General features: G+C 47.5%; 1 protein-coding gene across 1 annotated transcript; it reads left to right on the forward strand.

The window, feature by feature from the left end:
- Positions 1-4,477: 4,477 nt before the first annotated feature.
- LOC141600842 (protein FAR1-RELATED SEQUENCE 4-like) lies at positions 4,478-5,978 on the forward strand. The gene is made up of 2 exons (XM_074421097.1): positions 4,478-4,498; positions 5,091-5,978. Exons 1-2 carry the CDS (start codon positions 4,478-4,480, stop codon positions 5,976-5,978), a joined length of 909 nt encoding a protein of 302 aa, XP_074277198.1.
- The last annotated feature ends 14,804 nt before the right edge of the window (positions 5,979-20,782 follow it).

Consider the following 20,782-nt stretch of genomic DNA (forward strand, 5'->3'; position numbering starts at 1 on the left):
ATCTATTAAATGTGGCTCGTGATTTATTATTTCAAGCTCATCTTCCCGTCTCTTTTTGGGGCGAAAGTGTGCTCACAGCTGCATATTTAATTAACCGCACACCCTCACTCCTTCTCCAAAATAAGACACCTTATGAGCTTTTATTTAACACAATACCGTCTTATCAAAATATTCGGGTGTTTGGGTGCCTCTGTTTTGTGCATAATCAAAATACTAACGGAGATAAATTTGCAAAACGGAGTCGTAAATGTATTTTTGTTGGCTATCCGTATAACAAGAAAGGGTGGAAAGTTTTCGATCCCGAAACCGGTAAAATATTCGTTTCTCGGGATGTATTCTTTTATGAGACCTCTTTCCCTTTTATTGAACCCCTCTCTCGCTCGGATTCTCCTTCTACTCCCAACGATACTCCATTTGCAGACGAACCCATGGATTTTTCTTCTGCTCAAATATCCACGGGTGCTGATAATGACCCGAGTACTGCCCACACAGTCGAAATTCCAGGAACTGATGCAACTACCCTCGATAATACCCGGACTGCACATACCGTGGGTACTGAGGATACCACGGGTACTGCAGCTCCTTCGTGTGAGGGCTCCACTACGGATACTCCTACTGACACGGGTCCCACTATGGATACTCCTAATGAAACGGGTCCTGTCAATGAGGAAGAAGCAGTCATAATGACGTCCTTGGCCGCGGACATCGTATTAAAATTCCTAGCAGCCGTCTTCGTGATTTCCTCGTTGGTACAGCTGCTGATTCCATCACACCACCGTCCTCGCCCGATAGCTCATCGACATCTCCTTCCACTTCCTCAGGTACGCCATACTCCCTGGCCAACTATATTAATTGCAATAAATTTTCTCCTTCCCATCGCCATTTCCTTGCAGCGATTACGACTGGAGTTGAGCCGCCATCCTTTCGTATTGCGATTACGGACCCAAAATGGTGTGCTGCTATGCGTGATGAGATAAATGCTCTTGAAAATAATCACACATGGACTTCACAGACTTGCCAAGTGACAAAAAAGCGCTCGGGTGTCGATGGGTGTATAAAATTAAATATAAATCCAATGGTGATATTGAGCGATATAAAGCTCGACTTGTTATTTTTGGGAATCATCAAATCGAAGGAATTGACTACGGCGAAACTTTCGCTCCAGTCGTGAAGATGGTCACAATCCGAGCCTTTCTTGCAGTTGCTGCCATTCGCAAATGGGAACTTCACCAAATGGACGTCCATAATGCTTTTCTCCGTGGCGACCTCACTGAAGAAGTTTATATGTGTCTGCCTCCGGGTTTTAGCAAAGGCCATGAAGTAAAGGTATGCAAATTGCGAAAGTCTTTATATGGACTTCGTCAAGCACCACGCTGTTGGTTCGCTAAGCTAGGCTCCGCCCTGCGTCAATACGGGTTTGTGCAATCCTATTCCGATTATTCCTTGTTCAGCTATGTTAAGGCTGAAATTTGTATTCATGTCTTGGTTTATGTGGACGATCTCGTTATAGCCGATAATAATTCCAAGGCCATTACTTCCTTTAAAGAATATCTGAATAAATGCTTCCACATGAAAGATTTGGGTCCGTTGAAGTATTTTCTGGGCATTGAAGTAGCTCGTAATTCCGAGGGAATTTGCCTCAATCAGCGCAAGTACGCACTTGACATTATTTCGGAAGCTGGGTTACTCGGGGCTAAGCCAATTGCTACTCCTTTAGAGCAACACCATCAACTCGGCCTTGCCAAAGGAGAGCTACTTTCAGACGCCGAGCCCTATCGCCGGCTTGTGGGTCGCCTTGTCTACCTTGCTGTCACACGTCCCGACCTCACTTATGCGGTTCACTGTTTGTCTCAATTCTTACACCAACCACGAAAGGAGCACATGGATGCCGCTCTTCGTGTGGTTCGCTACTTAAAAGGTAAACCGGGTCAGGGGATTCTGCTCAAAGCCGAGAACTCTTTCACTGTGACCGGGTGGTGTGACTCGGATTATTCCGGGTGTCCTTTGACACGAAGATCCGTATCCGGTTGGCTAGTTTTCCTTGGCAATTCCCCCATTTCTTGGAAAACCAAGAAACAGCACACGGTCTCTTTATCCTCATCAGAAGCGGAGTATCGATCCATGGCCAATGTCCTTTGTGAGCTAAAATGGCTCGTCGGTCTCCTTTCCATCTTGGGCATTTCGGTCCCGTGTCCTATGAAGATTTTCTGCGACAATCAGTCAGCCTTGCAACTCGCTCATAATCCTGTTTTTCACGAGCGCACTAAGCATATTGAGGTGGATTGTCACTTTATTCGGGACGCTATCACTGATGGTCTCGTCACTGCTACTCATGTCGATACTCGCTCTCAACTTGCTGATATTTTCACAAAATCCCTTGGCTCCGCTCAGTTTTCCTCTCTTCTTAGCAAACTTGGCGTCCTCGATTTGCACGCTCCAGTTTGAGGGATGGTATTAGGGCCGAATTAGGCCACGCAATATTCGTATCATATTGCCTTGATTTTATGTGATATGATACGGATATTGTTACGATATTGTTTCGATATTTTAGGGGTTTGTTTCCCTTTTATTAGGATCGATATTCTCTTGTAATCCTATATAAGGAGTTTTATATCATTGAATACACACAACATTAAAACGTAAAACAACCCTTGTTCTCTTTAACACATAGGTAAACATAAGTATTCAAGTCAAATCGGATTGATTGGGGTATTTCAGGCTCAGATAGATAGTCATAGGGATGTCAGCGGGGCGAGTACAAGTGGATATCGCCCTGCACCCGCCTCAGTTGGGGCGGGAATGGGTAGAGCTTTGGCGGGTGGTGAGGCGGGTGCGGGTACGAAAATTGTACCCGCCATGGGTCATGGGACGGGGATGGATTTCACATCTTACCCACCTAATACCCGCCTACCCGCCAATCATTAAAACAATTAGCAGGATTATAATAATTTTATAAATCCTATTTAGTTATAGTAAGATATACTGATAATAATAGATATTTTATAAAGTTTTTTACTAATTTATTTGGTAAAAAATTAAAATTATAAAGGTAAATTCAAAAAAATGGAAATTAATAATGATTAAACCAACTTTTATAAAAAAATTTATCGAATAAAATTATGGTGTAGCGAGTTAATAGTTAGGCGGGGCGGGTACGGTTTTATATTTTTACCCGTTGGGGCGGGGATGGTTTTGGAAATTTTTACCCGCCACGGGTGGTGGGGCGGGGATGGGTACGAATTTTTCTTGATGGGTACGGATACGGGGGAGCCTATATCCACCACGGCCCCGCCCCAATAACATGCCTATAGATAGATAACAATTATGACATAAAAAGCGGAATGATGATTGATAAGGGAGTAACATAGAGGTTGTCTCATCTACTTTAATGAGATAACAATTTTGCTTGTTTTAAACCTAACCAATTGATCTTGCGTAAGACCTCTCACAACCTTCTTTTATTCCCACCTCTATTTTAATTGGGTATAAGAGTCGTCTTAAGTTAAGACATGTCTTAACCAAGAATTGTGAAGACGAATATGCCGTATTAAAGAAACTAACTAAAAGATTATATAATCCTATTATAAATTTAGACCCGACAAAGCGATCAGGTACAAATAATTCCAGATTGGGGTAATTTATGTTTGTAAGAATTTTCGTCATATAGATGTATTGTTATTAATTTATTTAGGGACAACGAGCAGTATGTGACGATAAAAATTCAACTTAGATCAAATGGATTCAGGTCTATTTAGATTGGGGGTTAAATTTGTTATCTGTTATTCGGTTGTAGCTCGGATATTGGTCATATTATTTGGGTCGGGTTGTCTAATTATGAGCACTTTTGTCTAAATTAAAAACCATTTTTTTTCGCTAATAGAGTTATGTTTGGATACGTTTTACAATTATACAAATGCACAACCGCCTTATCCAAAACCAAACTTTACCCATTTTAGAAAACGGTGAGATCCATGCTTTTTTAGAAAACCGCCTTACCCAAAACCAAACTTTACCCATTTTACAATAGACTATCTAAAAACCAATTACATATTTCGTTCCAGGATTATGAGAATTTGGTCTTGGGGAAGGATCTCTGCTTTTTTCATCTAGGATCATCGTCTTTCTTGAGGGTCCGTCCCCTCACCTCAAAAACTATCTAGACGGGAATTCCCCATGAAGAATCTTCAAGGACAGTAGAAGTTCCCTTTCCTGCTCCTTTAGCTAAGTAGCATGATTTGCTTTCATCAACCTTTCTGGAGAATACCAAGCAGTTTCAGAAAGAAGGTATCATCCAAATTGAAAAGAAGAAGGGGGCTGATTTATATCGACGACGTTTTAGTAAATATCGACGACGTTTTTCATAAAAAAGACGATGAATGCCCTTTTGACTTTATCTCTCTAAAAAAAATTCTCTCAAATTCAACTAAATAAAAAACAAAAAACAACAACAACAACAACAACAACAACAATTAACAATATGTCGGATCTCGATTCAACGGTATGTAAACAACTTAATCATTTGCTTAATTTTTCAATTTTTTTTTGCGCATCGTTCATTCTATTCGATAGTTGAATTAATTGACGTATTAACTTAATAGTAGCGAATGTTAGAATTTGTTGCGTAATCTGAAAAATGTCCCCCGAAAGTTGAACCATGGCCAAAGTTGGAAACCAACGTTCAGACCACGGTCCAAACGTTGGAAACCAACGTTTGCCACGGACCAAACATTGATTTCCAACGTTTGGCCATGGTCCAACATTGGATTTCAACGTTTGGCCATGGTCCAACGTTGGAATTCAATGTTTGGCCGTGGTCAAACGTTGGAATTCAATGTTTGGCCGTGGTCAAACGTTGGATTTCGTTGTTTGGCCGTGGTCAAATGTTGATTTTCATTGTTTGGCCGCGGATTAAAGTTGTATTGCGTTGTTCGTCCGCGGTTGATCGATGGAAAGTAATGTTTTGCCGCGGTCGTTTATTGAGTCTCGTTGGAATTCAATGTTTTAGGCATGAATTACTCGTTTTTACATGTTTTTCTTTCGTTTTACGCAACTTATGTTGTTTATTAATCCTTTTTATTGTCTTACTATAGTCCTTATTGCTTGTAAGGGAATCGTGGGAGGATTTTGGCGAGAATCCAATTGATTACAACCCGTTGTTCGAGACTACTATAGATTTCGAAACGCGTGACGATGCTTTCAATTGGGCTCAGAAAATCGCATTCGAGAATGGGTTTGCTTTGGTTAAAGCAAATAACGGAGCTAAAAATAGGAAAAAGAACGGGTTGTTGGCAAGTTATTTTCGATGTAAAAGACATGGTAAACCAAAAGAAACGGACGATCTTGAAAAGCCAAGGAGGTCGCAGAAGTGTTCATGCAAGTTTCGTATTCGTGCCGTTCAAAATTTCGTGTCTAAAAATGATAAAGAGACGGTGGTGTGGAACATTCTAACCTCCGAGGGTGGTGGACTACACAACCACAACGTAGCCGTTTATAAGGACGGGGATCGGCACTTTGCGGGATTGGACGCGGAAGAGAAGGCATATGTTAGGCAACAAACATTGGCCGGGGTTCAACCGAGGGATATTAAAAATGGTCTTCATTTGAGATCCCCCGATAAACCTCAACCGTCAAGCACCCAACTGTATAATGAAACAAGGAAAATTAAGAAAGAAGAAATGGGTGAAAGAAACACCGCTCAGCAAATGTTGGCTCTAGCGGTGGCAAATAAATACGTCCACTTCTACGAGATTTCTTCCGAGGAGTCAAAAGAGTTGACTCACATTTTCATGGCTCATCCTGAAGGGATTAAGTTGTTCCGGGCTTATCCTTATGTGGTCCTCCTGGATTCGACTTATAAAACCAACATTTACCAGAATCCACTCATTGAGATGGTTGGTGTGACACCCACGGGATCGTCCTTCTTAATTGCATGTGCGATGATTCCTAAGGAGAATGACGTGAATTACCGGTGGTGTTGAGAAAGTTAGCTGCGATTTTAGATGCCACCGGAGTTGCGTCCCCCTATTTGTATTTGTCACCGACCGGGAAATGGGTTTGATCGGCGCTCTTGAGCAAGTATTTCCCAGCCGAGCATTTGTTGTGTAGATGGCATGTGAACAAAGCCGTCAATGCAAAAGCCTTGACAACATACCAAACTGAAAGTATGAGGAAATTTGTCATCTCAAATGATGAATCCGGTTGGTTTAAGGTGATCAATTCAACCACCGAGGAATCGTTTCGGCGTGCGTGGCGGTGTTTCCAACGTAAGTGGCCCAAAATGGTGGATTATGTACGGATGACTTGGGGTCCACACGCAGGGAAGTTCGTTTTATGCTATACAAACGAGGTCTTACATTTTGGTAACACGGCAACTTCCCGTGTTGAGTCAGCACATTCTCTATTGAAGGCTTGGTTGAAGTCAAAGCATCTCACACTTGACTCCATGTGGTCCCGTATCCACGGCATGCTTGAAAGTCAACACTCGAAGATTAAGAAAGAACTCGAAGATGAAATGAGTAAACCTAGGAGAACATCTCGTACTTTCTCCTTATTGCAAGGAAACGTGTCTACTAAGGCCATAGAGTTAATGGAGAAAGAACTTACTAGAGGCCTTGGTTTGGGTATCGGATTGCATGATCGATGCCGACACGTGATGCGAACGACTCATGGATTACCTTTGAGCATGCAGAAAGGAAGTTCGGGACACCAAGTACTCACTGTTCAACAAATGCAGAGGTTCAACAAAGAATTGGTGATTTCGAATCAGGAACTCCCGGTGCTCCTTTGGGAATGAACTTTACCATTGGCTTTATATCAACATGGGTCAAACGGTGGGGTATACCTGAGGTTTTGTGGGGCCACTTCGATGGTTGGGTGGATGTTGGAGATGACGGTCATTGTGGATTCCGGGTAATATCGCACGCCAAATGGCCGAGGCCGAGAGACAGATTATATAGTTATGCGGGAATGGTGTTCGAGGGAGATGAGGTCCGACTCTATCTACGCAGAGTTATATGGAGGTTTTCTATCACCACTCAGCGGTATGTCGGGGTTAGATTTAGCGATTCGACGAGTTGAGTTTTTCAGCAGATTGGTTGTGGGCGGGACCATTGGATGTGTAGCGACGATTTGCTAGTTTTTGCAACGATGTTCAATCGGACGATATGTGTGATTGGTCATACATCTGCGAGACGGGAAGAATGTTTGGGAAGGAAGTTGCAAAACTATCATGCCATTGAAGACCCGAGTTGAAGGCCGACTACCGTGTGGTATTTTGTGGTTTGTCCTACATCATAGCCATTGGATGCGGTTGCATTCTAGCAGCCCCCTTGAGAGTCTCCCTATGCCGCCACTTGATCCCGCTTGGTTGACCTTCCGAGATCCCAGTGTCGTTCACCTAGAGACTTTGTACCAACATAACATTGAGATTTGGCAAGCGTTCATGTTAGAAACTCCGAGAACACGTCGTAGAAGTCAGGTGTCTGATAGTGCGACAGTTATCTCAGTTAGTAGTTGTTCGCATTGAAAAAACTATTATAATTCAAATATTACCGTTATAATTCAAAATAACCGTTATAATTCAAATGTTACCGTTATAATTCAAAAATAGCCGTTATAATTCAAATGTTACCGTTATAATTCAAATGTTACCGTTATAATTCAAAATAACCGTTATAATTCAAATGTTACCGTTATAATTCAAAAATAGCCGTTATAATTCAAATGTTACCGTTATAATTCAAATGTTACCGTTATTGATGGGGCATATTCTGCACCGCTGACCAAGTCAACACACTGAGCAAGGTCAAAGATATCCACAGCAAGTCAACGACTTAGATAGCCTAGCCGATGCATCCCATCGGCCTGCCACCTGGGTCTCGGCGTGACAACCCGCCGCCAGTAGGGACACACATCCGCGTACTCATATCCAAGACCCCTCGGCGGCGAGTCAACATTGTCCGCCGGCCTGCCATAGGTCCCTTAGCCGAGGGGTAGATCAGTCTTTCCACCTGCTAGCCACTTGGCCACTTGGCCACTACGTGACAAAAGGTGAAAGTCTATAAATACTCCTCAACCTTCATTGAGGAAAGTATCTCAGAATTATAACCTAAATACACTATTCATCTGGTAATATCTCCCTTATCTCTCTACAATATATACATAGCCAAGTTACACAGCTTGATCCTTGAAGTTTACTGACTTGAGCGTCGGAGTGAGTACGCTTGGCACACAGCCAAGCCCTCAGTTCGTTCATTGTTGCAGGGAAGGCCGCGAGGGACGATAGGAGCAAGAAGGATTCAGCTCAAGGCATTATTCTACAAGCCACGGGTGGTAACTAATCACTGCTCTGGAATTACACCCGGAACAATTGGCGCCGTCTGTGGGGACAGCGACACTAGAAGCTAGTCACATTCATTCCCAAAACAAAAAAAAAAAAAAAACAAAAACACAAACCCACCCAAAAAGCTAAGAAAATGTCGAAACAGCAAGAGGTGTTCGTAACCGACGAGCCCCTCCACCCAGATGATACCTTCAACAATTCTGGAGTCGAGCAGCCCTCCACCGGGGGAGTAATCCAACCGGAGTTCGGGATGCCGATAGTGCCAGATACGCCGCTGCCAGCCAACCAGGTCACCATCATGGGACATGTGGTTGACATAGCAAAACTGAAAATGGTCCTGGACCTAATTAGCAATGCGTCTGCTCACACTGTCACACCGACAAGAGCGGCGGAAACCACCCAGGAGACCAGGGCCCAAAACGTGACTCCGAGAAATCTGAACGGAGCACTAGGAGAAGTTGACCCAGTCAAGACGCCGGGGGAGCCCAAAGTGGGCGCGGTAGACCTAAGTCCTTCCCGCACTCGCGGAAGGACAGCGTCCCCGCCACACGAACGAGGCATACCCCAAAGGAGCCAGAGGAGTCCGACTCAGCAGAGTTGGAGAAGGAGTCATAGTCGAAGAAGGAGCCCCTCCCGCTACGAGGGGAGGAGCCAGGATAGGGATGCGAGGAGCCGATCGCCACGTGTCATTCAACGCGTGGTCAGGCAACCCCTCAACGCCTACGTCCTAGAAGTCCCGGTGCCAAACAAGCTAAAATTGCCACCCCTATCATACAAGGGGGATAGCGATCCAGCCGACCACGCTGAGGCTTTCGAGTCTTACATGTCGGTATGGGAGCAGCCCGACGAGGTCTGGTGCCGAATTTTCCCAACAACTCTGCATGGAATGGCTCAGAGCTGGTACAAAGGGCTTCCCGACGGCTCGGTGTACTACTTCGCCGACCTAAGGAACGCCTTTCTAGCCCAGTACTCTTGCAATAAGAGAAGGGTCGTGGAGACGTCGGACCTCCTAACTATCAAACAGGAGGGAGACGAGTCTCTGCGGAACTATGTGAAAAGGTTCGACGGAAAGGTCCAGCAAATTCGAGAAATCAATCCCGAACTGGCGGCCTTCGCACTAATGAAAGGCCTCCCGAAGGGAGATTTAAAAAATGAGCTCATCAAGTGCGGAGGCCTAGATTTGGACGCCGCCAGAAAATTGGCCGACCAAGCCATCAAGGTAGAAGACTACCACAAGACCTGGGTAGGCCCCAACGAGGCTGAGCAATCAGAAAGGAAGAACCGCCGGGAGGTTAACCCGAATGAAAAACGCCGTGACAACAACGGGTCACGGTCGGACGAAAGACGCCGTGAGAGTAACAGGCCACGGCCAGAAAAGTCTGCCAGAAAACAAAGCTCGGCGGATGCGGAGGAGCGGGGACGTACTACAAAAACGGTACGATGATCACACCCCCTAGTCGTGTCGGCGCCGAGGTCTTCGCTTTGAGCAAGAACGAGGGCCGAAATGGGAAAGACCCCCTAGGCCGAGGAGTGACGGTGACACGAGCCAGGACTGTAAGTACCACGGCCACACCGGACACTTAACCAACGATTGCCGACACCTGAAGGATGCCATTGAAGAGCTAATCCGGACGGGAAGCCTCGGCAAGTATGTTGCCGGGGGCCGTAAATCGCGCCGGCGGATCGAATAGCAAGTCCGCCTCTGAGCGGATAGGAGTAGTCAATATCGTCATCGGGGACAACGAGAGCGGCGGATCCGCTAATGAGCACAAACGGCCCCAGGATGAACCTTATCCGGCCATTAACTTTGTGCCCAACACAGCGACCCCCGCTCCCAGCATCCCAGACATGACCATCGGACAAGGGGACTACGAGGGAGTCGCCGCCCTTCATAGCGACCCTCTTACAGTCCGCCTAGACATAGCCAACCACCTGGTGAAGGGGTGCCTAATTGACACAGGCGCCTACACGAATGTTATGAACAGAGAATGCTTTCTCGGCCTCGGCCCGAGGATTGAAAATTTGAGCCCCCGCACCAACCCGTTATACGGTTTTTAGGGCCGGCCTGGTACCCCGGGGTCAATCGGTTTGCGGTGAGGTTCGGGAAGGGAGGTGCGGCCAAGAACGTTATGTCTAAATTCGTAGTCATCGACGGTACACCTGCCTACGACGTACTCATAGGCCGGATCACTTTGAGCGAGATCGACGCTGTAATATCCATCCGGGCCCTGACATTGATGTATGTCTCGGACCGGGGGGAGGCACATAAGCTCATCTCGGAAAAAGAGGAAGATCCCGGTTTGTGGGAGGTTCACGCTAACGGCCTATCCGCGGCAAATAGCTCAGGAGCCGGCATCCTTATCATCAGCCCAAACGGGGATGAGTTTGAGTACGCCTTGAAATTCACCTTCTCGGCCTCGAACAATGAGTCCGAATACGAGGCGGTGATAACCGGAGTCGAGCTAGCCAGGGCTGCCGGAGCAGAACACATTGTGTTAAAATCGACTCGCCATGGTCACCAACCAAATCAGAGGAGAGTATGAGGCTCGGGACGACGGAATGGTAAGGTACCTAGAGAGGGTAAAAGCCGACGTAGCAAAATTAAAATCTTTCCAGATCCAGTGTGTCCCCAGATCCGAGAACAACCGGGCCGACGCGCTCTCCAAACTGGCCAGCTCAACTATCAAGAATGTCAGCCGAACCGTGCTGGTAGACATCAGGAACGCGAAAAGCATCACTGAGACCGTCGGCATGGTGGGTAACACGAGACCGAGACAACGTGGATGACTCGATAATGAGATACAAACTTACGGGTGAGTTCTTGGGAGGGCCGCAATCCCTCGGCCAAAATAAAAGGATCGCCGCGGTACGTTGTTCGAAGGAGAACTGTACAGAAGATCCGTAATAAGACCACTCTTGAAGTGTGTCGGTCCGGCCGACGCAGAGCTGATACTGACAGAAATCCACGAAGGCATCTGTGGACATCACATGGGGGCAAGAACACTAGCCCACAAAGCTCTCCGAGCTGGCTACTTCTGGCCCACCATGCTTCAAGATTCCAGAACGAAGACCAAGAAGTGCACGAACTGTCAAATGCACGCCCCGGTGATACGCGCTCCCTCCAGGGACCTACAACCGGTGCTTAGTCCCCTTCCCTTCGCACAATGGGGGATGGACATGCTAGGGCCATTCCCAACGGCCTCCGGGGGAAGGAAGTTCTTAATCGTCGCCGTTGACTACTTCACCAAATGGGTTGAGGCCGTAGCATGCACAGCAAAAAAGACCACATTTGCCGTCGAAAGGTAACTGGGAAAACGTTATAACCCGCCGGATTACCCCAAGTTATGGTATTCGACCACGGCCGCGAGTTTTGGAGCGACGATAATGAATCGGTTAGAGGAGCTTGGCATCAAGTTTGCGTATTCCTCCGTCCGCCACCCCCGAGTAACGGGCAAAGGCGGAGGCGGCCAATAAAACCATCCTCAACGGTTTGAAAAGACGGTTGAAGGTCTTAAGGGAAGGTGGGCCGATGAGCTACCCGGCGTCCTGTGGTCCCTTCGAACCACAGAGAAAGAAGCAACAGGATACACCCCCTTCCATCTAGTCTACGGCTCCGAAGCGGTCTTACCGATCGAAGCGACGGTGCCAACCTTCCGAACGACCACTTTTGACCCAGCTGAAAACGAGGAAGGCCTTAGAGCTTCCCTCGACCTGGTCGAAGAAAGCCGAGACACGGCACGCCTCAACTTGGCCGTATATCAGAGCCGGATGAAGAGAGCCTACAACCGAAGAGTCCACAAAAGGGACTTAAAAGTAGGAGACCTAGTCCTAAGGAAGTCGGCCGCCACCAACAAAGGAAATATTCATGGCAAATCGACGGCCAATCGGGAAGGTCCTACAAAGTGATCGAAGAAATAAGGCCGGGTACATACCGGGCCGACAGACATGGGAGGTGTGCCTCGATGAGCCATTGGAACACCGATAACTTGAGAAAATACTTTGTATAGCGGCGGAGGTGTCCGAACACATTGTGGACACCCCAACGCACGATCATGACAAGCAAATGAATCACCAAAGCTCTCCATCAAAGTGTCTGTCCCCTCAACGATTTGCCATTAGACGGAAACTCGAAGGGAAGAAACGCTATCGATGCCGCAACCCCGATTACCTCGGCCAAAACCGAGAGCGACGGGGAACACGTCGGCCGATACGCTAAAAAAGAAACGTATACTCAGTGCAATTGAGACGCCAATCTAGCGGTCAATGTGCCTACACAGTTGCGATTGCTATCGAAGCCGCAACCCCGATTACCTCGGCCAAAACCGAGAGCGACGGGGAACACGTCGGCCGATACGCTAAAAAGAAACGTATACTCAGTGCAATTGAGACGCCAATCTAGCGGTCAATGTGCCTACACAGTTGCGATTGCTATCGAAGCCGCAACCCCGATTACCTCGGCCGAAACCGAGAGCGACGGGGAACACGTCGGCCGATACGCTAAAAAGAAACGTATACTCAGTGCAATTGAGACGCCAATCTAGCGGTCAATGTGCCTACACAGTTGCGATTGCTATCGAAGCCGCAACCCCGATTACCTCGGCCGAAACCGAGAGCGACGGGGAACACGTCGGCCGATGCGCTAAAAAGAAACGTATACAGTGCAATTGAGACGCCAATCTAGCGGTCAACATGTCTACACGGTTAAAACATACATTCAAATCGCCTCAGTCAATGACACAAGAAGGCAAATAAAGGATCGTAATCAGAGTCCCGGCCAAGCCGAGGACCAAAAAGATAAAACCTTGTTAAAATGACTGCAAGAAGAGTACAAACGACAGTAGTCCCCATAAGGATTGCCTAAACTCTACCTACCGAGCTTTACAAAAAGCAAGGAAACAGAAAAACAAAAGGTACGGAGACTTGAAATTGAAGCGCCAAAAGGATGGCGGGAGAGAAGGCTCAATAATTGGCCCCGAACAGCTAAAGCTATCCGAGATGCCGGGTGAGTCCGGTGACGACCGCCCGTCTCCCTATGCTCGATGCTTCCTGCGTCGCAGCCACAAAGCATCATCGGTGGCCGGCTTTGTTGAAGGCTGAGCACCTTCAAGCGACTTCAGCCTCTCATCCTCCTTCACTTTCGCATCATAAGCCGCCTTGGCCTCAGCTATCTGAGCCGCCTTCGCCGCCTCAGCCTTCTCCGTAGCCGCGGTCTCCTCAGCCTCAGCCATTTCATCCAAAAGAGTATCAAATTTATCCCATGGAAAGGAGCCCTCGGGGACGAGTCTTCTTATCGCCTCCCTGGTCGCCTCCTCGGCCCGGTCCCGGAACTGGACGCACATTTTAGGAAGGACCTCATCCTGAAGCATCTCAATATCCTTCTCTTTCTGAGCAAGGATAGCCTGCGTGTCCCTGAGCACCTCCGCCTGCTTCTGGAACCGATCCTCCCACTCGTCCCTCTTGGCAACCACAGCGTCGTAAGCACCTTTATACCTATTTCGCTCCTCCATCATCTTGGCCGTGGCGCCATCAGCCTCCTCAACTTTGGCCCTTTCGGCCCTCAGCAGCTTCTCAGCTTCCTCTGCACGCCCCCTTGCAGCAAGAAGATCCAACTTAGCCTTCCCGGCTTCCCCCCTCGCGGCAGAGAGATCAAGCTTGAGCCTCGTAATCAACGGCCCAGATTCGGCCGTCGCCTTTTCTTGCTCCACGATGAGGGAGGCGGCTTGACGGCTCCATCTCCCCAACCTCCTATATATTTCCTCACCCTCCGCCACGAGTTCGGTGGGGGTAACCTTCCGGGGTGAGGAGTCCACGATGACATTTCGGTCACCCACCTTCTCAGTCGCCTTCTCAGGCTGCTTCCCTGCTTGCCGTTCAGTGAGGACGGCGGCCTCCGACGATGGAACTGCAAAAAAATCACAGAGGGAATCCATGTCACCGTGCATTGCCACATCAGAAAGCCTATCGTCAGGAACGCCCAACGAGCCGGCTAAATCCGAACCACAAGTTAAATCCGTACCAGTTCGAACCCTCTTAGCTGAAGGGCTGGTAGAAGCAGGCCCTTCCACGGCAACGGCGGAAGCAGACGGTGGATCTTTCCTCTTCTTCGGAGAAGGGGCCTTAGCAACGGTCACCTCTCCCTCAGAAATGTTGATCACCTCCACACGGTCCTTCGCGACCACGGGGTCGGAGAGGAGTTGCCATCGATGCGCCGCCGCCGGCTTGGACGCCGCCCTCTTTGATCTTCTCAGCACGTTGCCAAGAACCCGTGCTTGAGCCGTCTCCGGATCCAATGCCTTTGCCTGTCTTTCCATGACTTCGTTAGGAGACAGTCGGCGATCACGTGCTTCAGCCGTAGGATGGCGGATGAGAACCTTTCCGTCCTTATCAAGCCCAAGCCTCTCCAAGTCCTTCTCTGACAGGTCCTGACCAAATCGATCTGCAAAGAACCAAACAAGAGTTATATGAAAGAAGTAATAAAGCTCCAAACAGGAGCATAACAAGTAAAGGTGGGCCTCACACCGACCCTACTCACCACGGCTGAGGGCCGGTATGAGGCCGACGCGGCAGAGCATCTCGTCCTGAAGAATAATCTGAGTCGGGGGCAGCCATCCCTCCTCAGCATCAAATAGCTGCATTGCCCGCTCCTCATCCGCCGTAAGGGGGACAAAGGAAGCGTCCATCTTAACCTTGCTACCCCGGGAGACGTGTTTCTCATACTCTTCCCGGGTCTCACACCGCAAATGAACGGGGCCCTTGAAAGACCTCGGCAACGGGTAGTCCTCCGGCACCTGGACGTACACCCATCGCCCCAGCCAATCTTTGCAGGAAGTAAGTTTGTTTACGGAGACATATCCAGGCTCCGTCTGGACGCTGTACCACCCCACCTTACGGGAGATCGACGGCCGAAGACTATGAAGTCGGCGGAATAGGTTGACCGTAGGGACCTCCCCTTTAAAAAGGCAGAGCCACACAAAGCCGATTATCGTCCTCATGGCCAACGGATGTAGTTGGGCCACGGCAAGGTTCATAGCTTTGATGATGGCCACAACATGCTCGTTTAAAGGAAACCGGAGCCCGTACTCCAAATGCTTAAGGTACACGCCGGTATGGCCCGGGGGAGGGCAACAGACCACTCGACCCTCCTCCGGGATAACAATCTTATATCCCTCACCGAAGAAGAAATGATCTCCGAACAGGGTCCCTCCGGAACTACTAGCGAATTTATTCGTCCAAACACGGTCGAGGCCAGTCGTGCAGGCCTCGCCATGACTCGGAACAGTCATCCTCCCACCATCGACGGGAGCCCCATCACCGTGATCAACACCAACATCATCCTCATCCTCCAGCTCCCCCAGGAGGGGCAGGTCATCTACGGGAGAGGGAGGCCTAGTACCCCCTAACCTTAGCGGGATGGCCTCTAAAATCTCCTCCTCGTCAAGACGCGACGGGGAACCCCCCGGCGCGGAAGTGCTAGCCCCGGCATCAGTGGCAGACATGTTCACAATAAATTACTAGCAAAGAAAAGAAAAATTCGTTTGTTTACCTTCAAAGGAAAAAGTGCTAGCCGGATCAACAACTCTGAAGATTGGAAGAAAAAAGAAGCCCTTCAGTTTAGCAAGACGAAAATTTTGAAGAAAATTTGAGAAAATGAAATTAGTGACCAAAATCACGGAAAAACTGCCCTATTTATAGGGAAAAAGCCCACAACGAAGGGCCAATCAGAGCACAGCCCATGAAGCAACAGCCAATCAACGAGCAAACACGTGTCGAGCATGCAACCACGGAATGTCAATCGTCGCAACAGTTAAACGTCAATCAAAGCAACAGTGACCAAGCGTCTTCAACACGCCCGTTCACATCCCTTCAACTATTCATCTTCCTCAACGAATTCCTAGGTATCCGGTCTCCGCCGCCACCGATCAACCAAGCTAGGAAGCACCGGCCGGGGGCAATCAAAATCAACCGGCACTCTCAACCTTGGTCACGGCCGCCGTCATATTCTTTTCCACATCGAGTGCCCTTTACGCATCCATGTGGAGGGGGGATATGGTATACGGCACGGCCTAGGATATGGTATACGGCACGGCCTAGCAAGAGCCACGCCGATGCACAAGAAGAAGCCGATGCAGAAAATTTCTAAAAAATACTTGTGCAGAATACATGCTCAACATACATCGGAGCCCATACCACGGCATAGACTACGCTGGGGGCAAATTGATGGGGCATATTCTGCACCGCTGACCAAGTCAACACACCGAGCAAGGTCAAAGATATCCACAAAGAAGTCAACGACTTAGATAGCCTAGCCGATGCATCCCATCGGCCTGCCACCTGGGTCTCGGCGTGACAACCTGCCAGCCGGGACACACATCCGCGTACTCATATCCAAGACCCCTCGGCGGCGAGTCAACATTGTCCGCCGGCCTGCCATAGGTCCCTTAGCCGAGGGGTAGATCAGTCTTTCCACCTGCTAGCCACTTGGCCACTTGGCCACTACGTGACAAAAGGTGAAAGTCTATAAATACTCCTCAACCTTCATTGAGGAAAGTATCTCAGAATTATAACCTAAATACACTATTCATCTGGTAATATCTCCCTTATCTCTCTACAATATATACATAGCCAAGTTACACAGCTTGATCCTTGAAGTTTACTGACTTGAGCGTCGGAGTGAGTACGCTTGGCACACAGCCAAGCCCTCAGTTCGTTCATTGTTGCAGGGAAGGCCGCGAGGGACGATAGGAGCAAGAAGGATTCAGCTCAAGGCATTATTCTACAAGCCACGGGTGGTAACTAATCACTGCTCTGGAATTACACCCGGAACAGTTATAATTCAAAATAACCGTTATAATTCAAAAATAGCCGTTACAATTACAAGCTTATAAATAGGCCATTCTATTTCAATTTCAATCACAACATCCAATTCTAATCACAACATCCAATTCTAATCACAACATCCAATTCTATTCACAACAAACAATTCTAAAATGGATCTCACAAATGCACAAAAAACCAGAGTTTATCAAATAAGAATCGACCTAATTGTTCAAAATTTACCAATTCTAATTGAGCGTCTTGAATCAGTGGTTCCCAGTGCCACTGTATGGCACATGCTTGAAGAGCCTCCAATTGGTAGCCTTTGTATAATTTTACAAGGAAACCGAGAAGATGTGCTAACTCCAGCAATTACAGATGAGGTTGTCTCTGATGAAGCATTAACCGAGATGATTTGTTGGTAGAGTGCCGGGCCAAGGAATTCTATATCTCTACTTGAAAGGCAAATATGCTTTCTTTGACAGGTTTCGGAGGTGTATGATGGATATCTCGGACATCCATGTCCTATCGGGCTCTTGCCCGAAGTCCAACCTGTAAGGCGCGTTCGCGGGCCGATACTCATTCACCGCAATAGGCATCGAGACCGGACATCCCGACGGTACCCAAATCGACGCATGCACCGATCCGGCTGGTACGGCTCTACTATATCAAGATGTCTGATAAAACCCGAGTAAAGCGATACTCGCAAGCTCCCCGAGGACGGTTCGTAAGGCAACCATCGGACATGCTCGCCCTAAGATCGTCCAAAGTATGACGATACAATCGAAAAGTACGAGACTCGCCCTTACTCCGAGGCAAGTTGGCCCAACCCTCAACAAGAGGACGGTCCTCAAAAAAGAATCCAAAGACCGGGTCGGAACCTGGGAAAGTACTCGTATATCCACGCCTGGAGTAACGGTAGACACCCACTAACACCAGCACTATCTCGGCGCGATGCTATCCCTAGCTGTCGGTACAAGTAAGCCAAACAAGCCGCACCCCAAGCATATGAACCAACCCGCTCAAGACTATCAAACAAGGGCAACAACTGAGCGGACACCCTATCACCACTCTTATCCATGAAAAGAGTCTGACCCAGTAACATCAAGAGGTAAGCCCGTAACGAGTCATGCTCGTTCCCTAGGTAAACAACTTGCCTCAACTCCGATGTTAGTATACCGCCATTCTTGTAGAGCGGTGGTACATCGGACTCAGGAAATCCAAAAAACCTCGCAATCTTGCCCCGCAAACCACTGTCATCATCCTCGCCCGAACCGGCCACAAGAACCCGATCACCACTAACAGGTATCCCAAGAATATGCTGGACATCATGGAGCATGATACTAATCTCTCCAAAAGGCATATGGAAAGTGTTAGTATCCGGGTGCCACCTCTCGATAAAAGCACTAAGGAGGTTATCATCTAGACCGGTGGTAAAACACTCCTTCAAAACCCCAAGCCCGCGCCTTTGTACCCTAGCCGCAACACCCTCGGTGAGAACCATGTTCCTAATCTCCCTCGCAGACTTTCGGCCTCTCGTAGAGCTTGATCCACGACCTCATATTCTCCGGGTTAGGGTCCGACCAACTGTTGAACGCAACGTGACCACCAAAACTCCGTAGGGTGCTAATGTTCCTAGGACCACCAGGAACGGGCTCTCTCAAGATCCAAGAACTATCCTTCCTCGGCCTCCTCGACCTATCGGTGCTAGAGGACTCTCTAACACTCGAATAACGTCCACTCCTATCCCGGCCCAACTTCAGACTCAACACTCTCGGCGGTGCAGGGTTCGGTTGGACCACATACTCTCCAACATCCTCCTCCTCCTCCCCGGAACCGTCATCCGACGGCTCATCCTCTCTATCATGCTGGTAACTACCAGCAACCTCTCGAGACCTCGGCTCCTCCGACTCGCTAACGACGTGACCGGGAGTAGGCATCATAACCATTCCAGACGTCTCTCGAAGTGGGGGTGGCTGCTTGTGGGCTCGCTTAACTCGCAGAACGACGCTTCGACCAGTAACATAACGCCCGGTGATGCAGACGGTCGTGTATGTTAGGCGGAGCCGAGCATTCATGATTGCCTTTCCTCTCTCATTTAGATCCGCCATCTGCATTAGGAAATTGGAAGTTGTTAGAAAACACGTTAATCGACTAAATATCATATAAAGTAACAAAAATCGGCAAATAATAGCATAAAACACGGTTTTTAAAAAAAAAAAATTAATTTACCGCGGACTAACAAAACAAACCCCTTCTTTGACCGCGGTTGAACAAAAAAATCCCTTACTTGACGGTGGCTAAACATTTTTTTTTTTTTTTTACCGCGGGCAAACATTTTTTATTTTTTTTAAACCGCGGCCAAACATTTTTTTTTTTTTTTAACCGCGGGCAAACAATGAAAATGGATGTTTGACCACGGCCAAACAATTATTTCCAACGTTTGACCACGGTCAAACGTGAGAATTAATTGTTTGACCGCAGCCAAACATCCATTTCCCACGTTCCACTGCTGATGAACGTTGGAAATCAACGTTTCACCACGGCCCAAACATCCATTTCCAACGTTTGGCGTGGTGACGCCACAAAACGCATCAAATTCGCTCCCAATCCGATCAACAACAACTAATTTCGACTCAAAAATCAATCCCAATCAACTATATTTCGCAAACAACATATAACAATACCAAAATTTACATAATAACAACTAATTAACATGAATTTTAATAGAAAAACTAACAAATTCTAAACTAATTCAATTAATTTTAATAAAAAGCTAACACATAACCTAATTTAGTCTTTACTAACTAATTCAATTCTAAAACAAAATCCAATCAATTTAATCGATTTACAATAACAATAAGGGAAAGAAAACTATTTAATTTCAATTTCTAAACTAATTTAACAAAAAAAAAAAAAAAAAAAACGTACCTTTGTCACCGGCGGCAGGTGAGTGGTGTCGGCGGCAGGTCACGGTGTCGGCGGCAGGTCAGGGTGTCGGCGGTAGGGCAGTGGTGGTAGAAGCGGCGGGGGTGTGGTAGTGGTGGTGGGTGAATGGATTGAATGTTGGTGGAAGTTGAATGTTGTTGAAGGTGAGTTTTGAGTTAGAGAGAATAGAGAGAAATGGTGAAGTGAGATAGCAGGGGCAAGGTCGTCTTTTTTTTGAAAAACGTCGTCGACGTTTACTAAAACGTCGTCGATATAAACGAATCCGGAAGAAGAAGCGGCTCTCATCAGGGTGCTCTCTCGTTAGCAAGGTTTCAACGGTTTAGTTCCAGTTTGTTGCGGCACGCACGCCTTCAAGTAAAGAGTGTAGACGGGTGGTGGATTACACACATTGATGCAGCCGAGTGGTTCAAGCCAATGTTAACTTAAGAAAACAATCTTCGATTTCTATAGACCAATTGTTTCATCTATCCTTTGCAGGCACACCTTTTGGAATGTTGCAGTTGCTAGAAGGGCTAAGAGAAAGGAGTATCACTTCTTCCATTTCGATGACCAATATCATCCTCCTATTAAAAAACATTGTATTTCTATTTCGGTTAGCTATTCTTGTACTGGTTCTCTAGTAGTCTACGTGAATTAGGTGCTCCTATATTTAAGACATTAAGACGTTTTCTTTTAATC

Source organism: Silene latifolia, chromosome 9, assembly GCF_048544455.1.
Source record: "Silene latifolia isolate original U9 population chromosome 9, ASM4854445v1, whole genome shotgun sequence".
Classification (NCBI taxonomy): domain Eukaryota; kingdom Viridiplantae; phylum Streptophyta; class Magnoliopsida; order Caryophyllales; family Caryophyllaceae; genus Silene; species Silene latifolia.

Coding starts and splice junctions, on each gene's coding strand:
- LOC141600842 (XM_074421097.1), top strand. CDS start 4,478: ATGTCGGATCTCGATTCAACG. Junction 4,499..5,090: donor TGTCGGATCTCGATTCAACG/GTATGTAAACAA, acceptor GTCTTACTATAG/TCCTTATTGCTTGTAAGGGA.